The sequence below is a fragment of the Gekko japonicus genome, unplaced genomic scaffold (assembly GCF_001447785.1).
Source record: "Gekko japonicus isolate JY-2015 unplaced genomic scaffold, Gekko_japonicus_V1.1 scaffold1478, whole genome shotgun sequence".
Lineage (NCBI taxonomy): Eukaryota > Metazoa > Chordata > Lepidosauria > Squamata > Gekkonidae > Gekko > Gekko japonicus.
In genome coordinates, this window is record NW_015174885.1 from 176608 (window position 1) to 198765 (window position 22158).

A 22158-nucleotide genomic window follows, 5' to 3' on the forward strand; every position below is an offset into this window, starting at 1 on the left:
TCAGGCCAGTCAGAGTCATCGATACCGATCTTGCTAGGCCGATGGATGGCAGCTTCATGTGATGTGAGTGGCAGCACTGGGTATTGACTGAGAATCTCTTTGAGAGCGATCGAGCTTTGTTTTGATTGGTTTGCTGCTGAATAGAGGAGGAAAGAGGGTCCTTCTGGTTGGCTTGTCTTTGAGCAAGTTACTGCAAAACGCACTCAAGTAAGGATTATGGCAGCAGATTGCCAAAAGCGTGGAGCACTAACCAACGCCCTGAGGAAACTGCAGCATAGGCTGTGGCTATAGTGGGCCTGCCTTTCGTTTCCTTGGACTAAATCCTGTTCCTGTGCCCCAGCTCAGTTGCCTCTAGACAGAGAAAGTAGGCTAAATCATGACTGTAACAGAAGAAAAGAGATTGGATTTATACCCCGCCCTTCACTACCCAAAGGAATCTCAGAGCGGCTTACAATCTCCTTTCCCTTCCCCTCCCCACAACAGACACCCTGTGAAGGAGGTGGGGCTGAGAGAGCTCACTCCAGGGCTACCCTTGAGGGAACAGCTCTGAGAGAACTTGTGACAGACCCAAGGTCACACCAGCAGCTGCAAGTGGAGGCGTGGGGAATCAAACCCGGTTCTCCCAGATTAGAGTCTGTGCTTTTAACCACTACACCAGGCAGGGGTGCAACTTTGGTACGGCACTGTAGCCCTCAGCATTTCTCCCCCTGCTCTAATCAAGCCAATTCCCTTCTGCATGGTACTTCTGCATCCTGGTTCTTTCCTTTGCCTCACCCTTTCACCTTCAGCCTGGGATACGAAGACTCTGGGGTCTCCATTCCTCCTTGAATCTGGCGGAAGGGAGCTTCGACTTTCGAAAGCTCATCCCCGGGAAAGTCACGGTGGTCTCTAGGGTGCGACTGGGCTTGAATCTGGTCTCCCCCGATCTTTGGCTGGAAAGATGAAGTGAGCCCGGTCGGGCCATCCCACCTCCTCAGTGAGTGTCTCACAGAGATCTCAACAGAGTGCCATCTTGTCAGTGCCCTAGATAATTTCTGTGAGGGCAGAGCATGTCGGTGGTTTTTAAGCAGACTTGAGCTGTGCTTGGGCAGCTAGATGTACTTGGAAGCAGTTTCTTCTGTAACAGTGCAGGCGGCTTGCACCTTAGCGGAGGTTGGCCTCTCCTTGTGTCTTGAGAGCCAGTTTGGTGTAGTGATTAAGTGCGCAGACTCTAATCTGGGAGAACCAGGTTTGATCCCCCACTCCTCCACTTGCACCTGGCTGGATGACCTTGGGCAAGCCACAGTTCTGGCAGGGCTGTTCTTGAAAAAGAGCAGTTTCTGTCAAGAGCTCTCTCAGCCCCACCTACCTCACAGGGTGTCTGTTGTGGGGAGGGGAAGGGAAAGGAGCTTGCAAGCCGTTCTGAGATTCCTTTGGGTAGTGAAGGGCGGGGTGTAACTCCAATCTCCTCTTCTTCTTGTACCTGATGGATTTAAGTCATCCATTCATTCAGCTTGTAGACCACCCTCCCTTGCAAGCCTGGCTCTCGCTTTTGGAGAACTCATGAGCAATGCTCCCTCTAAGCTGTGGAGTCTTCTGAGCAAAAATTCTACTTTGTGAGCTACTGGCATGAAAGTTGTGAGCGAGCGATTTGGCAGCAGCACAAATCAGATTGCTCTACAGCCATCCTGCCTGAGTGAAGACAAAAATGTGTGAGCTGGAGGCTGAAAAACTGAGAGCTAGCTCACACTAACTCTGCTTAGAGGGAACACTGAGTTGGAATCATAGAGTTGGAAGGGATATCCAGGGTAATCTAGTCCAACCCCCTGCACAATGCAGGAAACTCACAAATGCCCCCCCCCCCACGCACCCCAAGTGACCGCTGTTCCATGCCCCGAAGATGACCAAAAAAAAAAATCAAAATTCAGGATCTCCAGCCAAAAATCCTTATTCTGATGTTTCCTTTATTCTCTGTATATTGTTTCATTCCCTTCTCCCATTAAATACAAGATGGCCCAGTTTGACCAATGTTTTTACAGAACTCTGAAATGACTTTGCAGAAATTAAGTTGAGGGATGATGTTTGTTATATTTTCGTTAAAGTATTTTGAACAATACTGTCACAGACCACTTTGGCAGCTTTGAGGCCCTGGCCTTGTCTGACTTCATTAAGCCATTAACCCAGCCACACTGTGTGCCATGTTTGTCTGTACAGCTGTAATAAGGAAGGCAAGAAGGGCTCTAATCGAGTCCAGTCGCACCTTAGAGACCAACTAGATCTTCAGGGTAGGAGTTCCTCAGACGAGGGAGAGTTGTCCTGCTAAGTGGGGAAATCCCGTTTTGCATGCCATAAAAAAGGGAAAAATCAGAGTCCAGTTGCACCTTATAAGACTAGCAAAGACTCGCTTGAACCCTGTATACCTGTTGCTTTCGTGCCTTTAAGCTCAGTTCTAACACAGCCAGTGTACAGGCTGGATCCTGTCAGTGTCTCAATAAACGTATCCTCCTTTGAAGTGAATGTTGTTGGGAACTGATTTACCCAGAGGTCTGACAGGTCGGAGATTTGAGTCACCGCTCATTCCTTCAGATCTGAAGATGTGAGCCGTGACTCACAAAAGCTCATCCCGTGCCACTAGTTTTGTTGGTGTTTAATGCGCTCCTGGACTTCTTGCTCTTTTGTACTGCCATAGACAGACTAACCCAGCTACCCATCTTGATCTAAAAAAAGGGAGATGTACTTTTAATCCCTCAGGCTCGCTTCTTCAAAGAATGGATGTTATTGGTTAAAGTTTGGGGGAGACCAGTAATTTTATGCAGATTTTAATTGACTCATTTCCGCATAAATAGGACTGCTGGTGAAGAAATCATTGCCTTGGTTTGCTGAGGATTCTAATTGGAAGAGGCATTCCCTTCTTGGAAGAGGCATTCCCTTCCTGTGTGTGAGAAGGGGGGAGTGCCTTTCCATCTAAGACTTTTTTTTGCCAGCCTGCTCCCATTCTTTGAATCAAGGTTTTGTGTCCCCCTGGAAATGTTTAGGTCAGATAGTTGAATCAGCTGATTGAGTGCATAGTCCTAGGAGCTCATGCTCTCCCACCCACCCCATTATTGAGGCATTGCTTTGTGAGGAAGGGGCGCTCTGATGATGTTGCAAAACGGCTGCATGAGCAGTTGCGCAGCCGCGTGGTACAGCGTGAGACGGGCGCACCCTTTCAAACAGTGAAAAAGCCGGGAATTGCTCTTTGTTTGGGGAAGAGGTGCTGTGGGCTTCCATTTCCCAAAAGGAGGAGGAGTGTTGTTCATTCCCTGCACGCCACAGGGAAAGGTGTCCAAGCCCAAACAGATCCAGGTGGTCAGCTATGTTGGACTGGGCTTGTAGAACAAATCTGCCACTGGACTCCAAATTTGTTCTACAAGCCCAGACAGTCAAGCCAGGGGGACACAGCCTAACGGGCCTGGCTGGGCTAAGTTCAGGATGTCGTCAGTCTCTAAGCTGGCAGGGAGCGACTCAGAACTCTGTGTTTTTAATGCCATTCAAAATGTTTGGGGCTAAATTATCCCCAAGACTCAAGAAACAGGCATGCGCCAACCGCAGGGCACCCCCAGAAGCTACTTTTGTTGTTGTTGTTCAGTCGCACAGTCGAGTCCGACTCTTTGCGACCCCGCTGGACCACATCATGCCAGGCCCTCCTGTCTTCTGTCATGCTCCGGAGTTTGCTTAATTTCATGTTCGTTGCTTCGATAGCCCTGTCTAACCATCTCATCCTTTGCCATCCCCTTCTTCTGTTACCTTCAGTCCTTCCCAGCATCAGGGTCTTCTCCAGTGAGTGCTCCCTTCTCATTTGGTAGCCAAAGTATTTGAGCTTCAGCTTCAGGGAACAGTCAGGGTTGATTTAGCTTAGGATTGACTGATTTGACCTCCTTGCAGTCCAAGGGACTCTCAAGAGTCTTCTCCAGCACCATAATTCGAAAGCATCTATTCTTTGGTGCTCGGCCTTCCTTATGGTCCAACTGTGGTCAAAGCAATGGTATTCCCAGTTAGTAATGTATGGCTGTGAGAGTTGGACCCAGAAGCCAAACTGAGGACTAAAACTCTACAGCAAATCAAATACTGAGAGACTAACAACATCCCATATGTGCCCCAAAGAGCCTTGTGCTCTGCAGATAGCCATCTGCTGACTGTCCCCAGCCCGAAAGGTGCCCGCCTAGCCTCAACTAGGGCCCGGGCTTTCTCGGCCCTGGCCCCAGTCTGATGGGACCTGCTTCAGATTGAGATCAAGGCCCTGTGAGTTGTTCCGCCAGGCCTTTGGTTGAGGCAGCGGGCATCTACCAGCTGGCCTCCATATTATTGTCGCTGCTGTATGAGACCACCATGGCTCAGCGCTGGCCCAGTCGTTTCCCAGCTGTAGGAACTGAAACTGAATATACTGCACTGTTTGCTTTAAATGTTTTAAATTGGTTTTATTGTACTAATATTGCTATTTATTGTCTGATTATTTTAAGATTGTATTAAATTTATTGTTGTGAGCCGCCCTGAAAGCCAGTTTGGTGTAGTGGTTAAGTGCGCAGACTCTAATCTGGGAGAAGCGGGTTTGATTCCCCACTCCTCCACTTGCACCTGGCTGGATGACCTTATTTATTTATTTATTAAATTTGTATCCCGCCCTTCCAACATGGGCTCAGGACAGCGAACACAGAGGCACATGCCATATATAAAACAATAAAGAATAATTACCTATAAAACAGTTAAAAGTCGGTGCTCAACAGACCGTATAAATTCCATAATAAAATGCCAATAACAATAACACACTCTGAGTAAACACAATTGTCTCTGCTCAGTTGATGTTACACTATAACTGTCATCCCCATACCAGGGCCAGTGCGCCTCATGATGTTAATACGGTGGTGGTACAATGGCGGTGGCAGCCCCTACTCGAAAGCCTGGCGGAAGAGCTCCGTCTTGCAGGCCCTGCGGAACTGCATAAGATCCTGCAGGGCCCTGATCTCCGGGAGCTCGTTCCACCAGGTGGGGGCTGCCACCGAAAAAACCCTGGCCATGGTTGCAGCATATTTAACTACCTTGGGGGCTTGGGATAACCAACAGATGTTGCCCCCCTGACTGTAGTGCCCTTGGGGGAACATATGGGGAAAGGCGGTCCCTCAGGTAAGCCGGACCCTGGCCATATAGGGCTTTAAAGGTAAGAACCAGCACTTTGAAACGGATCCGGTATGCTATTGGCAGCCAGTGCAGCACCTTCAGCACAGGCTGGATATGGTCCCGCCTAGTGAGACCCATCAGCAGCCTGGCTGCTGCATTCTGCACTAGCTGCAGCTTCCGGATCTGCAACAAAGGCATCTCCATGTAGAGAGCGTTGCAGTAGTCTAACCTCGAGGTGACCGTCGCATGGATCACTGTGGCCAGGTCATCACGATCCAGGTAGGGAACCAACTGTCGTGCCAGCTGAAGATGGTAGAAGGCTGACTTGACAGTGGCTGCCACCTGGACCTCCATCGTTAAAGAGGAGTCCAGTAGCACCCCCAAACTCCTAACCCTCTGTGCCGGCACCAAAGGCATCCTGTCGAAGGTCGGGAGAGGGAGCCCCAGTCCCGAACCGATCCGACTCAGGCCCAGGACCTCTGTCTTTGCCAGGTTTAGTTTCAGCCGGCTCAGCCTGAGCCAACCAGCCATGGCTTGCAACGCCCTATGAAGGTCATCAGGACTGGAGTCCGACTGGCTGCCCAGCATCAGATAGAGCTGGGTGTCATCTGCATATTGATGACACCCAAGCCCATAGCTCCGGGCAATCTGACCCCACACTCAAGAGGATGCCTCCGGGACCGCTGATCCCCAATCGCCACCCTCTGTCCCCGACCTTTGAGAAAAGAGGCAAACCATCGAAGGGCAAGCCCCTGAATCCCCACGTTGGCGAGGCGGTGGGTCAACAGCTGATGGTCGACCGTATCGAACGCGGCTGACAGATCTAACAACAGCAATGCCGCCACACCGCCTCAATCGAGATGCCTTCGGTGATCATCAGTCAAGGCGACCAACGCCGCCTCCGTCCCGTGACCCGGGCGAAAGCCAGACTGGAAGGGATCCAGGACTGGGCAAGCCATACTTCTGGCACAGCTGTTCTTGAAAAAGCCGTTTCTGTCAGAGTTCTCTCAGCCCCGCCTACCTCACAGGGTGTCTATTGTGGGGAGGGGAAGCGAAAGGAGATTGTAAGCCGCTCTGAGACTCCTTCGGGTAGTGAAGGGCGGGGTATAAATCCAATATAATCTTCTTTGTCTGAGCCCGCTTGCGGGAAGGGTGGGATATAAATAGAAATAATAAATATAAAAACTCGCCACACACACACACGGTTGGATGGGGACTGGCTGGGGCTGTGTTGCTAATCAACAGTAATGTCATTGCCACTGTGTGGCCATGTCCCTGTGAATGTCATGCAGTTGCATCACAGCATTAGGGGTTGCACTTGCTGGGGGGAGCGTCACAGTTTTCCTATTTATAGTATGGATGCTGGGGAAACACAACTGCCCTGTGGCAGGAGCATAGACTGTATACCTAGAGATGGAAAATCCCTGGAAATACTGAAGGCAGGGGAAAGAACAGTTCCCCTCCCCCGGCCAGCAATTAAAATATATGCAGTACTGACATTCTTATTAAATCTGATTTCACTGCTGTAATAGCATAAAGTGCATCTGTCATGACCCCAGGGGGAGTCTCCACCTTCTGCCGCCGCCACCCTGGACTTCGGTCCCTTGAGAAGGCCCAGGGTACCTTCCCAAGCCCCTTCAAATTGCCCCTTTGTAGCCGAGAAACGTGGGCGTGATGACCAACGCAGAGAAACTTAATAATGGTTTATTAAGAACAATACTGGGGCAAGGCAAATAAGGCAAGGTGCTTTAAAAAGGTATAACAGTGTTTAAAAGGCAAAATTAACAGAATCCGAATGCGACTACTCTGTCACTTAACTAGTTACTACTTCAGGCCTCCTGCCTTCTTACCAGGCCTCCTGCCTAACACTCACGCTGCGCCAAGTGGGGAATCTTTTCTCTCACCAGACCAGCCTGTCCCCTCTGAGACCAGGCTGCAGAGAGACCCGAAAGAACGGAGGGATCTTTCTCTTCCCCAGACCAGCCTGTCCCCTCACTGAGACCAGGCCGCAGAGAGACCCGAAAGAACACCCTGTTTTCCCCAGGTAGCAGCTCAAGTCAGACTCCTCACAGAGTATGTAGCAATCTCTTCCCAGAATCCCTGTACTCTGATTGGCTAAAAACCGTCCCTAAGCATTGTGGGGATTGTAGGCTGTCTACTTACTACTCCCAGACAGGCCCCTCCTAGAGCTTAGGCCTCTAGGTCCTGCCTCTGTCCTGCACAGATTATGACAGCATCATTTGTAACTTAGTATATACAATCGTACAACTTGATATATATTGATTAAGCAGGCGGAGTGGTGGCGGAGTAGGAGAGCCTCTGCTTGGCATGCAGAAGGTCCCAGGTTCAATCTCCAGTTTAAAAAGATCCAGGCAGTAAGTGATGTGAAAGACCTTCACAGTCCTATGCGGCCAGGGACCTGCATATCTTCAGGATCGCCTCTCCCCATAGGTGCCCCACAGAGCATTGCGCTCAACTGACCAACATCTACTGGTTGTTCCCGGCCCCAAGGATGTCTGGCTAGCCTCAAATTAGGGCCAGGGTTTTCTCTGCCTTGACCCCAACCTGGTGGAACAAGCTCCCACTTGAGATCAAGGCCCTGCGGGATTCGTTACAGTTCTGTAGGGCCTGTAAAACGGAGCTGTTCCGCCGGGGTTTCTGCTGAGGCGGCGGACATCCAAATCCATCTCTGGCCTCTCCTAGTGAAATCGCCGGCTTCTGATCAGCCTAAGCTAACGAGGCTTTCGCACTGATTATTGTTTTTATTATTCTTTTCGAATGTTATCTTTAATTATTTAACTTACGTGCTGTTGTTGTCACGATTTTTTGGTGTGATCTTGTAATCTGCCCTGAGCCTGTTCGCGGGGAGGGCGGGATAGAAATAGAATTAAATAAATAAATAAGACCTCTGCCTAAGACCCTGGAGAGCTGCTGCCAGTCTGAGTAGACAATACTGACTTTGATGGAGAAAGGTCTGATTCATTATAAGGCAGCTTCTCTGAGAAGATTGTATTCTTGTTAGCTGATTCCAATGCCAATATATCTTGTAAAATGGCTTTATATGCCTTGGCTGCAAAGAAAATACGGGCCAGCACTGTTCTTATGGGAACTAATTAATATTGATCTTAGTGGATACCTTTTTATTTAATTAATTGTTTATAACTTTGGTTTAATGGTTTTATTATATCTTAAATTTTACTCAATTTTATAACATTATTCATATTCATAGTATTCCTCTCTGTTGTTATTCTTGGTTTGTAATGGCCTATGGCTAAATACAAATACATTTCAGTATTGAAAAGGAAAAGGTATAAGGCAGCTTCATGTATAAGGGTTCAGACGTCTGCAGGCGGTCCCTAAGGTATTGATGAAACTTAGACATCAACGCCTTTTCTATAAAGTGGATTGGAATATAGCCAGTGAGCGTGCAAGAGAGAGAGCTACAAACTGCTTCACCATTTGCTACTTTTGCGCACACACCTTGGTTGTTGTCATTTGGGGAAAAAAATAAAAGTTGAATTAAAAAACAATTCTTATAGTAAAGACGAACAGCTTTATAGAGCCACATTGAAAACATTTGGTAGTGCACACAGCGTAGTGTGTATACAGTTAGTCACATATCGTTGAAAATATTATTCCTTTTTATAGTAATCCTTTTAAGGTATTTTATGCCAATAAAGGCGAACCGAACCGAAAATATGTTGTCTGCAATATGCACATGAATTGTCACAATCGAAGGCTGTGTCTTAAACCGAAAAACCTTCGCACTACACATTCAAACAGAAAATTTCATATAAGGCTTTTTACAGAGCTTCCAGAAATCTCTGGGTTTTGTGTTTGACATTTTTTAAAGAAGCCCAGGGGAAGGGAAAATGAGTTCAGACCAGTGTTGTTGTTTTGCCCCCTGAGACTTCCCATCTCTAGGAGGTAAGGAAAGATGAATTGCATTGATGATATTTTTCATTTCTGATCCAGTATGTTGGGTGCTGGTGATTCCATGGACTTTTGGCTCTGATACGACTCATCTTCTCTTATGGTTTGCTTGAGGCAGTGGAGTGTTACCATGAATAGTGCATCTGGGAGAGAAAAGTTTTCTGTAAGCAAAACTGTGGCTAAACCCAATGCTTATGCAGACTGCTGCACCTGGCAGTACCTGAGCACATGTATCTTAATTTTTGCCATCTAAGAGGTAGGAAAAAATAAAAGTTGAAGTAGAAAACAACTTTTGCAGTAAACAAAAATGTGTTATTTGGAGATTAGTCTCATGCATTCATAATAGACTATCAGTGTATCTGAATATCAAGTTAAATTTTATGACGTGTGTTTATAGTCTCTCTTAAAACACTGAGATCTTTTATATATGATTATATAGCATGTTGTTGCCAAAATGATATCCATTTAAGCAATATATGTGTCCTTGACAGTGTTCTGTATGTCTACAAGCTGGGGTCATCAATCTTTTTGAGTCTGCAGGCACCTTTGAATTTTGAGACGGGGTGGTGGTGAACGCCATCATAAAATGGCTGCCACCAGAGGCATGGCCAAAGGATCACAGAAGGGTGCTAAAAATAAGTAAAGAAAAGTTGGAGGGAGTGAGGAGGAGGAATAAAAAGAAAGGAAAGACTGCCAGGACGGAGGAAGGGGGAATAAAAAGAAGGAAAGGTGGAAGAGGGAATGGAACCACACACTAACTCTCGGGTGCTTATCAGTCCTCCTGATTATCCTGCAGCGGTTGTAGCAGCTAGTATACTAGAGAACCCTTTAATTGGAAGGGGGGGGAGCTAATAAAAAGCCCCGCCCACTGTCTGAAAGCTCGGTGGGCCCCTGGGAAATCTCACATCCACTCAGTCTTAGGGGGCTCGCTCCTCCTTGATTTTACTAAAGAAAAGAGGCACCAAAGGGTAAGCATCACCTTTGTTTTGTCAACAGTGCCCTGTCTGGCATAGTTCAGACAAATGGAACTCATTGGGAGAACATCTTGGTCTCTCAGGATACTTTGCAGCTGATCTAAAATTTACCATTCTTTACCAAGGAGAATCTCCAAAGGGATTTCCTGCCGAATTAGAATTTATCAAGAAACGTGACCGTTTCCTTAGGCTTGAATGCAGAGCAGGCTTTTCTCAACCATGTAGAGAATGATGTTTTATACGATTCGTAGTTTAGTTTATTTTGTATCACTCTCTCAATACTTCTTGAGCGCAGTCGCAATCGGATTAGGTCTGAGGAAAGGAGTTCAGTCATCCTTTACATATATAGTGTTAGACTGTGTCACAATGCTAGTTATTTTGGGACCCAACGGTGTAATGTATACTCAGGTTCCACTCCGATACACCATTCCTTTTAAAAAAGAAAAAATGAGACAAAAGAAATTTAAAAACAAACAAATAAACTGTAGTTGGTCTGGAACAGATAACATGGGAGAGAAAGAAACTCTTGAAATGATACAAATCTTTGTTCCCCCTAAAGACAAAGGGGAAGGGGAAGCAAAAACCTAAACACTGCAGTATAATTTTATAATCCAAGCAGTGTCTCTTCTGGTAATTGCCTAATTGGGGAACCAAAGGGGCAATAAAGGGCAAAAGGAAGAATGTGTTTTGCCTTAACCTGAAAAGAAGTGTCTGTTGTGTTGAGGTCCAGGACAAAAGATGGACAAGCTGGTGGAGGGCATGGAATTTCTGGGGCGAAAGCAACACCTCAAACAGAAAACAACTATGAAGTTGAGGCTCCAAGTGAGGGATGAAGATCCAAGAACCAAAGAAGGGAATTCATTAATTTCAGAAAAGCAGAGGTACTTCTGGGAAACAAGGCACCCACAAAGTTGGGGAATGAGGCTTGGGTGCAGCTACAAAGTTGTAGGGGCTGGATATGCCCAATTTGTTTCTGGGTTTGGAAGGATGAGATGCAGGAGAGGGCATGTCTAAGTGGACAGTGGGATGGTTTAGGTGAAGTGCTTGACTTACCAGGGCAGTGAACCGGCTTGGGTTGTTCAGAAAAGCTGTGCACTCCCTGGATGACATTTTCCTGGGCTTGGGACTGAATTACTGGGTCAGGCTGTATACTGAGGAGGGTTCTGGAGCCTCGCGTTCAGTGTTCCCTCTAAGCTGAGTCAGTGTGAGCTAGCTCACAGTTTTTTAGCCTCCAGCTCACAGATTTTTGTCTTAGCTCAGGAAGGAATGGCTCCAGAGCAAACTTATTTATGCCGCAGCCAAATCGCTGGCTCACAACTTTAAGGCCAGTCGCTCACAAAGTAGAATTTTTGCTCACAAGACTCCACAGCTTAGAGAGAGCATTGCTCACGTTATTATCTAGCAAATAAGTTAGTGGCTTCTGAAGGCGGAGGACAAAGGGGCGTTTAAGGGATGTACGCTTTGGTGCATTCTAGCAGGTAGGCTACTCCTGCCAGAGACCATGCAGAAGAAATTCCTACTTGTTCTGGAGCCCCTACTGCCTATTATATCCAGGCTTCTGGTGAAGTTCAAGGGGTTTTTTTTTGGGGGGTGCACAAATGTGAGGTACCCATTGGGGGGTGGCCTGGCTCACGATTCCTCAACCAGTGTTCTACAAGAACATTTACAGAGAATATAGAGACTGCAGAATGCCTCAGTAATGAAATGTGACGGCTTGGTGATCGGGTGTGGTAAAGTATTTATTTCTTGGGCTAACAGTGCTGGCAAAATGAAAGCCGCATGGGACATGATACTAGACCAGGGGGCTCCAATGTGGTGCTACCACACCACAAGGATTTTCACTGTGGGACTGAAGGTAAATGGTTGCAGCCATTTTGTGCATGCATCCGTCATACTGTTCCAGAATTCCAAAGGTGCCTGCAGGCTCAAAAAGGTTGGGGGGCCCCTGTTCTAGGTCAGACCCCACATATTGCTACAATTGGATGTGCCTCCCATATCCTAAAGGAGCTATGGTGGCTCATAGGTTAAGACGCTGAGCTGCAGACCGGAAGGTCTGTAGTTCGGCAGTTCGAGACCCAAGTGCCGCATGACAGAGTGAGCTCCCGTCTCTGGCCCCAGCTCCTGCCAACCTAGCAGTTCGAAAGCAAGACATTGCAAGTAGATAAATAGGTACCGCTTCGGTGGGAAGGTAACAGTGTTCCGTGCGCTTCGGCGTTTAGTCATGCCGGCCACATGACCATGGGGAAGGCTTTGGACAGCACTGGCTCTTCGGCTTGGAAACGGAGATGAGCACTGCTCCTTAGAGTCAGATTCAACTAGCTTTTGAGCAAGGGAAACCTTTACCTTTAACCATATCCTAAATCTGCTTCTTAATGGTTTCATAAAGTTGGACATTGTGGAAAAGATCTAGAGAAGAGTATAAATAAAATCTATAAAATAAAATCTACTCATATTGTAACTGCAGCTTTGAGAAGCGTTGAGAAGACAGCAATGGTGAGAATAAAAGAGGGACCTTCAAACTGTGTAGTAAAACTAGATGGAGTAGTAATCTGTTAAGGAATTTCTTTTGAAACTTTAAGTAACTCTTTGAGAACCAATTATAATTGAAGATCTGAAAGCTGATGAAGGTATCTTCTGGGTTCAGATGCAGAATGCCATAACTGTTCTACACACTATTCCTTCAGGAGTCTGTGCATTGGCCATTCCTCGCCTTATTGCCCAGGTATCATCAACTGTATCTGAGCACAGCTTCATGTGGATTCAAAGGTAGTAACAGCAGCATTTCTCTGGATTAGTAGACAACAGCAGACTTAGAACTTGACATTGGAAATGTCCTCTCCAATGTTGCAGAATGCAGAACATCTTAAGGAATTTGGTCCGGGAGTGTAATCTGTGACTGTGAATCAACTTCCCCCTGAAACATGGTGACAAGATCTCTGTACCACCAGGTCGCTGTTTCCTCTTCATCCATACCAATTTCAGCGGCGTCTGTAATCTACATCACGTGAAAGAATTTGGAAACAAACCGAATCAAGCAATAAGCTAAGCTCTGAGCCAAGTAGAGGATGCTTGTCTTAGACCGGAGGTGTCAAACTCATTTGTTATGAGGGCCGGATCACTTTGTCGGGCCGGGCCACGTGTACCATAAAACATAATGCCAGGTACTGGAGATACAAATTGTATAAAGGACAGCAACTGGTAAGCTCCAAGTTGGTGTAGCCGTACTACAAGGCCCCATGGGCTGGGGGTGGGGGAGGTGCAGAAGAAAACCCACAGAGGCGGACTGGAGAGGCCAGCAGTGCAGTGCTGGGCAGATGCCCCCCAACGATGCTGGACTGCTGCAGACGAGGTTGTTCTGCTGTGCTGAAGTCACAATGGAGAGGCTCCGCCCACTCCCCCCCAGCACTTCCTCCCTTGCATCAGTTGCTCGCGAGCCGCACAGGAGTCCTGGATGGGCCAGATCTGGCCCCCGGGCCTTAAGTTCGACACCCCTGTCTTAGACAGTGTACGCCTCAGGGTTTTTAAAGTTCTCCACAAAGATAAAAATAAAGGCTTAGAATCAGGAGTTGAGTTGTTAATATTTTCACTGATATTTTTATTTTTAAAATGCGACTATTTTTGTTCACAGTTAACATGCGTGATATTAATATTGTTAAGAGGTCACTGTTTTCTGTGTTATAAATATTAACTTGCTATCTGAATATGTTGCGAGTCTCATCGTGTCTGAATTAGACTATTTTTGTCCAAATAACATATTCTTTTGTTTACTGCAAAATATGTGTGCTTTGTTTTCAAAATTTATCCCCCCCCCCCCCCCCCCCCGCTTTTCAGATGACATGTGCCAAAGTAGCACAGGACGAAGCAATTTGCAGCTTTCTCTCTCCCCTGTATTGGTTATATTTGCAACCTTACTCACAGAAAGCAAAACCTTTAATTTTATAATCGTGCCAAATTGTACAGTTTTTATATTTGAATGCTTTTTCTATTAAAGCATACGAGTTTGTTAAGAAAGTAAATATTGTACCAATATATGTAATTCTCAGCATGGATAAATCTGTAGGTACTTGGATCCAGAGACTGTAGTCATGAATTGACAAGATAGGTCTTTCTACAAACCTGGAAAATGCCCCAGATTTGCAGAAAAATCTGAAATCTAAAAAAAGGGGGGGGGAAAGAAATACATTGGGGGTTAATAAAAGCTATGCCTGTGGCTTTAAGAAACAAATGCCCTCAGTGGCCATTGCTAGACAGCTTTCATGCCTAGGTTTCTGTAAGTCAAAGGCAAGTGAGCCCTTTCTGGGACTGTTTTGACATTTGAGGGAGAACTCATTGGCTCATGCCCGGCATCAGCCACTGAGCGACTTGATACCACACAACTTGCATGACTCACCCCGGTCCAGCCGCTCACTATTGTTCAACAGCAGCCATCGCACGAAAGCCAGTGTGGTGTAGTGGTTAGACTTTTCAGAATAAGAACTGGGAGACCCAGGTTCGAATGACCATTCTGCCATGGAAGCTTGTGGGGACACACACACACACACAGGGCCAGTTACACATTCTCAGCTTAACTTAGCTCACGGGGTTGTTGTGAGAGTAAAATGGAGGGCATGAAAATGATGTAAGCTGCTTTGGTTCTCCATTGTGGAGAAAGGCAGAGTAGAAATGAAACAACAAATATTGCTGAATTTGGGGGCCAGGTAAAAGGTTGGTTGGTTGGTAAGTAGGAAGGAGAGACGGAAGCAGAAAAAAGAGACTGTGGGGGCTTTCAGGGAAGGGAGAAGAAATAGTGGGGAAGGGGGAAAATGAGATGTCCCCGCAAGTACTTGTGAGTCCCCTGCTTGTATATGCAAAATTTCTGTATTTGTACCCTGGAAGAAAGAATTTGTTTCCCTGTGATTTCAAAATTTCTGATCCCCTCCCCCTTTTCTAATTAAATAGGCAGTTGGTATTATGATAACTAGAGGGGCCGTGGTGGCTGAGTGGTTAAGATGCTTAGGTCAGTAGCTCGGCAGTTCGAGACCCGAGTGTCATGTGACGGAGTGAGCTCCCAGCTCCTGCCAACCTAGCAGTTTGAAAGCAAGAAATTGCAAGTAGATAAATAGGTACCACTTTGGTGGGAAGATAATAGCGTTCTGTTCGCCTTGGCGTTTAGTCAAGCCGGCCACATGACCACAGAAATGTCTTCGGACAGCTCTGGCTCTTCGGCTTGGAAATGGAGATGAGCACCACCCCCTAGAGTGGCTGGCTTTTGAGCAAGGGGAACCTTTACCTTTTTTATTATGGTAACTGTTTATCCTGGATGCACTTGAGTTTTACATAGGGATGTAAAAGCTGTTTTTTCATATTGACCCCACTGATCCCCTCTGAAGCCTCATGTATTTGTTTAATATATATGTCTGCAAAGCAATGTTACACTTGCATGTGTCTGATTAAGTAGGCTGTGGACTGCGAAATTAAATTGGTTTGTCTATAAGGTTCCACAAGACTATTTCTAGCTTTTGCAGCTGCAGATTAACACAGCTGCCTGCTGAAATACATGGGTGTTTGATTCCCACCCCTTTAACTCTCCTGGCATGAAAAGACAGAGTCATTCCTCCAGATTCCATGTGTTAACCCTAGCATCATAGCCTGGGTTGTGGTTAATGAAAAATCGCAAGTAGCTGCGAGTCCCCATTATAAGAGGAGGAAATAATGAGGGGGGGGGGAAGGGTTCCTTTAATTTTTTAAAGTACTCACAGACTTGGCTTCTGACCAAAGTTGATATGATCAAATTTGATAGCTGAGCAAGGGTAAGAAAATGAGCTCTGCGGCCTTGGGAGACACCTGAACTGAGATTTACATACATACAAATCTCACCTTGGCCACATTCTCAGCCGCCTTTGATGAGCCTCCTTTTTCCCACCTGCGATAACAGTGTCCTTCCTTACAGGGCTGCTGTGATGTGCAAATGGATGATAACAGTGAAAGTGGTGTATAAATGAGAGGTTGCATTCTGTACAGAACCCACCTAGCTTTTCTTCCCGGAATTAATTTGTGATCCGGGTTCTTGGTTTCTTGTAGTTCTATCCTAAACAAAGTGGCCCTCCTCTAAATTCACTTATTTCAAGGGATTTACCAGGGTATGACTCCATTGAGGACTGTACTATCCGTAGCCTGGAGCAGAAGGTTTCTGTTGATGTGAGCACGTTCTGTATAGCCTTCCACTCAACTTGTACTTTTGTCCTCTCTTACTGGTGCATATCTGAACTTACATAGACATAATGACACAGATCAAATCATGCACCTGTTCATCCGGTGAGGGCAGGTAGATTTGTTGTGTTGGATGGTTAACTGTTTTCTCATACTGGAAGCTGCTTTGATCTACACTGGGCGGAGAAAAGCAGGCTAAAAGTATCCGACTAAATAAATACATGAATAAAAATCTTCTAAATATATTTTCCATTGCTGGAATGAGAGAAATGCTTAACCTTGCTCTGATGAAGTGTTACACTGCGTGGTTAGCTGGAGGGATATTACTCTGTGCCCAGCATTCCCTCCAAGCTGTGCACGTGAGCTCATTAACACAGGAAGCCCCGCTCAGCAGCAGTATGGAGCCACACAGGGTCTTGCACTGCCCGTTGCCCATTTGAAGATTACAACAGTTTGCTCAGGATGTGAACTGCTCTGGTCAGGAGGGGAAAAAAATTAGAGGGAACATTGCTAGGCTGTGCCATAGGTTGATGCATCTAACTGCCATGTCAGATGTAAGGATACCACCTAAAGCCACGTTTTAAGATAGCAGCAGCAAGACGCTGGGACGATCCGCACACAAGGCCAGCAACTGTAAATCCCCCCCCCTGTTCTTAATAAATATTCTCTCTTCTGCTGTTTTGATCTTGCCAAAACAGTTCTGAGCGTTTGGAGACTATTAACAAATTATCTGTATATCAAATTACCTCCTCTGCTCCTTCTTTTAGCAACATCTGCTTTTGTGCTTTCTTGTTTCCCTTACTTGCATGGTAAATCAGTAACCTCAACTTGGAACGTTCCGTATTTGCAGTCGTTCCCTTGGGAGCTGACATTTTGGGTGTCATAAGGCTGTTTATTATCTCCCATGTTTATCACCAGTGTGCTGCCCCTTAATGAGATCATCCAAAGTTTTGCTGTAGACGATATGCCAGTGGCCACAGCTGAAGGTTTATTCAAAGTAATATGTAGCTGGGTGTCGTCTCTTGCCCTGGCCAGATGTCTGGATGCAGTTGTCCTGTGGCTGAGAGGCAACAAACAAACTGAATCCAGAGAAGACAGAGATGTTTCTGGCTGGAAGGGCCATTGTTTTAAATAGGTTCTTTCTACTATCGATGGTGTGCAGCTTTCTCTGAAAGACTACATAAAGTCTTCCTGTGTTCTCTCTTGCAAACAGGTTTAGGGTATCGCTTCACTGTTGTAGCCTGTTACCTAGTAATGATGTATTTATATGATGCAGGTGGATAACCAAAAAGGTTTAAACAAAGAAAAAAAGCAACTAAAATATATCTATGCATGTAGTGCAGATGTACAGAATACCAAATATAATTTAATAATACAAGCAAAGGTGTTAAAATATCATTTAAAAACAAAAGTCCTGTGTTTCGGCATAAAGGTACCTAATCCCAGTAAGAAAGACAAAATGTCCATTCATATAAATACAGGTTTAAAGGTACATATGCAAGAGCCACTATCAAATGTGCTTTGGCACTAAGCTTTCCTCACTGGTACAATTCAAATTGAGCACTCCATTAATTTGACAAAGACATACATAAAACTGATCATAACACAAAATGGACCTTATGCTGAGATGTTCACCCGTGGGGTATGTGGTGTCAAAGATTCCTGAGGTGCAACATGGACAAGGCCTCAAGATGCAAAATATTTCCTTTGCCCCTGGGTCTTCTTGGGTCCAATCTGCAGTGCTCAAAGCTCCAGTGGAGTGCTCAGGTACAACGGGAAAAGAATCAGGAATTTTGTAATGATGTATTTATATGATGCAGACCTTCAAGTGTGTCAGGAATGAAACTGTTTCAGTTTAAATGTGTTGAGAAAAGTTTTCAGAAACCAGCTCCAATTTGCTTTGAGCCTGCCACTCTTGATTTTTTTCTTCTTCTTCCCCTCTTTCTTGTTAGATGAAAGTTGCACTGAGTGACATTATCCAGCTCGCTACCTTGGATTCAGACCCCTGGGTCTTAATGGTAGCTGATATTTTAAAATCCTTTCCAGATACTGGCTCCCTTAACCTTGATTTGGAGGAGCAAAATCCCAATGTTCAGGATATTTTAGGTGAACTGCGAGATAAAGGTAAGTTTCCTTTCACATAAAGGGCTGTCTTTCATTTGTTTAGTAAATAATGGGTTGGGGTACAATCCCGTGTCATGCGAGTGGGATTACTTCATTTATAGCAGGGACCTCCAATGTGCTCGTGGGCATCTGCCAAGTGTTTTTTTAAAGTGGGTAGTGCCAGGTGGAGCTTTTCTCTGACAAAAGTTTCTGATTTGGCCACTGTGTGACAGTGTTGGGCTGGATGAGCCATTGACCTGATCCAATATTGGCTTCTCTTATGTTCTTATGATTGGTTGTGCGTATTTGATTGGTTGTAGATATTTTTAAAAAACAGTGGTTCAACAGCCATTGCATGTCTGGCTCCCAGGGCACCCATTTTGTGGTTGTGCCCACCGTGCTGTATCAGAATTCCAATGGTGCCCACAGGCTTAAAAAGGTTGGGGACCCCTGACTTGTAGCCTGCCTTTTCCACTGGGACTCATGGATTACAGCTAAAAACCGTCCTGGAACAACAGTGTAATACTACCAGCAATGATGCCCTTTCCCAACCATTTTAGATAGAACGTTTATATAATTTTTAGTGTACCTTTAAAAAACAAAAAAACAAAAATGTTATGTCATTTGTTCGCATTCAGAGTTTACTCGAATTGAAGTTTGTATCTTGGTGTAATTTTTGGTGCAATTGCAAAACAGATGTTGCTGCAGTTAATGTTGAAAGAAGCTGATATTAAATCTCTTACTTTGACAAATATTTTTGCAGTTGAGACTTGTGTAGTTGTAGAGTGGAACATTTCATTAAGCCTTGCATTAATGCAATACAACCTATTCATTTTTTAACTTGTGGTTATATTTGAATGGTGGTCAGGGAAACCGACAAACGTTGGTCAGGAAAAGTCAGGGAAATGATAAATAAAATTTTAGTGGCAACCCTGCACAAAACCCTTAGCCCTCTGCAGGCAACATCAACATTTCCCATAACCGCATGGAGGGCAAGCCTGGCATGTTCACACCAACTCCACTTTTATGTGCACAGCAGCAGCAAGAGACGTCCCAATCCTTGCTTGCCCATGAGGTCGGTGACTGCAGTTGAATGTTTTGTCCGAGCAGCTGGGGCAGGAGTCCAGACTGAGCCTGGAGAGCTGATGACCCCACGTCTGAGCAGCAGGATGCAGGCTGGTCACAGCGGCTGTTGGTCAGCAGGGGACTGGCGTTAGACTCCAAATGCATTCCTTCTTGGCCGCAAGCCTGTAGGATGGTTACCTGCCTAGAGTCCAATGGTCCCCCACTGGGGAGAAAGGTGGGGTACCAGTGAAGCCTGTAAATAAATAAATACTGAACTGACAGCCACCCACGGAGAACTGTACCTGGTACTCAGGCAAGAGGGAGGTCGTCACCCCAAAGAACATGATAATACCATCTGTTGATTTTACGCAGAAGTGATTACGTGTGTCAGCCACTTGAACAAAGTTACTCTCACTGAAGGTGATTTGTTTATTAAAGAATAAAGATGTTCCAGCTAAGAACCTGGTTGAGTCAGAACTGATATTCTGGTGCGAAAACCCTCAATTATACCTGGTTCAAACATAGTCCCCTCCAATCACAGTGACCATTCATTCCCGCCTCTAATCTTGCCCCACCTGTAAATCATTCCTTTGTTATCTCATCTGAGGCGGCAAGCAGGGAGACAGAGAGACAGACCCAGGCCATCTGGCCACTATTCCTGGGAAGGGAGGGTATTGTCAGGAAGTTACATGAGATGTATTGCCCTACAATAAAGCCGTTCTCACTCGCACACATTCACACTTCCCCTACCCTGGAATTTCCCCCAATACATGGCAAATGAGTTAGCAAGGTTGACAACAGGTACTCATTAGTTATTTCTTACCCAAACCAAGCAGATTACAGGCAAGGAGACCCTTCTAAGAAAGAGCTGACAATCAATACAGACTCCCATATTTATAGGTTTTCCAAATCATTCAAACATTACTGAGCTCTTGCACATATCAGTCATCTGGAGTTTCTGGCTGCAGTCACTTTGTGTCTTCTCCTGAGACCACAAGCCAAAGTAGTTACGGTTTTGAAGTTATTGAAGGGAGAAACAGAGCTGCACACTTGTCTAGCTGTGCGGAGGGCATGCTGAAACATTGCACACATGGCTTGGACAGAAGCCTAGGAGAGCTGCATGTGCACCACAGGGTCTTGGCGGCAGCAGTTCAGGAGGATGGGAAACTACTTCCAAAATACTTACTTGCAACCCTATGTTAGTTGGACTGGATGAATCAGAATCCAGGAGCACCTTAAAGACTAACAAAGTTTGTGGCAGGGGAGGAGCTTCCGTGAGTCACTGCTCACTTCTTCAGATGTAGCCAGAATGAGAGTCCATCAGTCCTTATAGTTTTGAAAGTGAAATAGCAGACAAATGACAATAGCAGGTGAATAACCATAGCGGGCGTGATTGGATTAGCTGTGATATGCAGAGGGGTAGTAAGCCTGGAGAAATTAGCATTGGTGATGAGACAGGAAATCTAGGTCTCGATTCAGTCCAGAAGGATGCATTGTTTTGAGCCTCCTTATCAGTTGCAGTTCAGCAGACTCTCTTTTAGAAAGAGAGACTGCTGAATAGCCAATGATAATGAAGTCTATTGTCACTCGCTATTTAAAACCACTCCATTCTCCAAGATATAAGGACAGATGGACTCACATTTTGTTAGTCTTTAAGGTGCCACTGGACTCTTGACCTTTTCTACTGCTACAGGCAGACTAACACAGCGGCTGCCTATCTTGATCTATCTCCATGGATGAATCAGACCTACTTGTTTTAACTCAAATGGTAAAGAGGAAGGGCTTTTCCGATCATGGCCCCAACTGCGACATAGAAGACACCTGTAGAAATGGCATATAAAGCATGTTGTTTTTGTGTCGTAGAATTTTTTTGACGAAATGTTGAGTAACTGAGTCAAAATTTGAAGCCTTTTTTCCCTTATGAGTTGATGTGAGAACTTATTTCCTTTGTATCTCAATTTGCGTGCAGTGAGCGAATGTGAAACTTCCGTGATGTTGCCGTTAGAGTGCCAGTACTTAAATAAAAATGCCTTGACCACATTGGCCGGGCCCCTCACTCCCCCGGTGAAGCATTTTCAGCTGAAACGGAAACCAAAAAGCGCAACTCTGCGAGCTGAGCTCTTACAGAAGTGTAAGTCTTGGGCCAGGTATAATATTTACAAAGACAAAATCGTGGGGTGGCTCTGAATACGATTCTTTATGCATTTGCATAATTTTTAAAAACCTAAACAGCATCGTAGCTCCATGCTGTTCGAGAAGGATGTCGATAACTCAGGATGTACTTCTGTAGGCTGGAACATTGATTCAGAACTGTTGAAGTGGGAATCACGTGGACAATTGGGCGCAATGGTAGCAGGTAGCACAATATTTGAGGGAGAGTCCTTCGTAAAAACAAAAAGGGAAGATGGGCAAGAGAAGTTCTTTATTTCCATTAGACGCGTAGAAGAGGGCATTCCAATGGACCCCGTTTTCCCGACCTATCGAAATTCCCGCTTCTTCATCAGGAGCTCTGTCTTTCGTTGCATCTGTCACGCGCACAGTGAAAATTTGAAATTGCATCAGTGGCTGAGGCCTAGTGTATAAGAATACATGCATGCCAGATTCCTAGGGCTGCCAACCTCTAGGTGGGGCCTGGAGATCTCTTGGAATTTTAACTGCTCCTAAGACAACACTGATCAGTTCCTCTGGAGAAAATGGCTGCTTGGGATGGTGGACTCTGGCATTATATTCTGCTGAGGTCCCTTCTGTCCCCACACCCCGC

The 22158-nt window shown here is 45.7% G+C and overlaps 1 protein-coding gene across 1 annotated transcript in view; it reads left to right on the forward strand.

Annotated features, from left to right (window-relative positions):
- The window catches only part of NELFA (negative elongation factor complex member A), a 53099-nt gene that overhangs the window by 4477 nt on the left and 26464 nt on the right, over nucleotides 1-22158 (forward strand). Inside the window, exons 2-3 of the mRNA XM_015424919.1 lie at nucleotides 18182-18353; nucleotides 21367-21528. Coding sequence (XP_015280405.1) covers nucleotides 18182-18353; nucleotides 21367-21528 — 334 coding nt within the window. The remainder of the gene's footprint in view (nucleotides 1-18181; nucleotides 18354-21366; nucleotides 21529-22158) is intronic.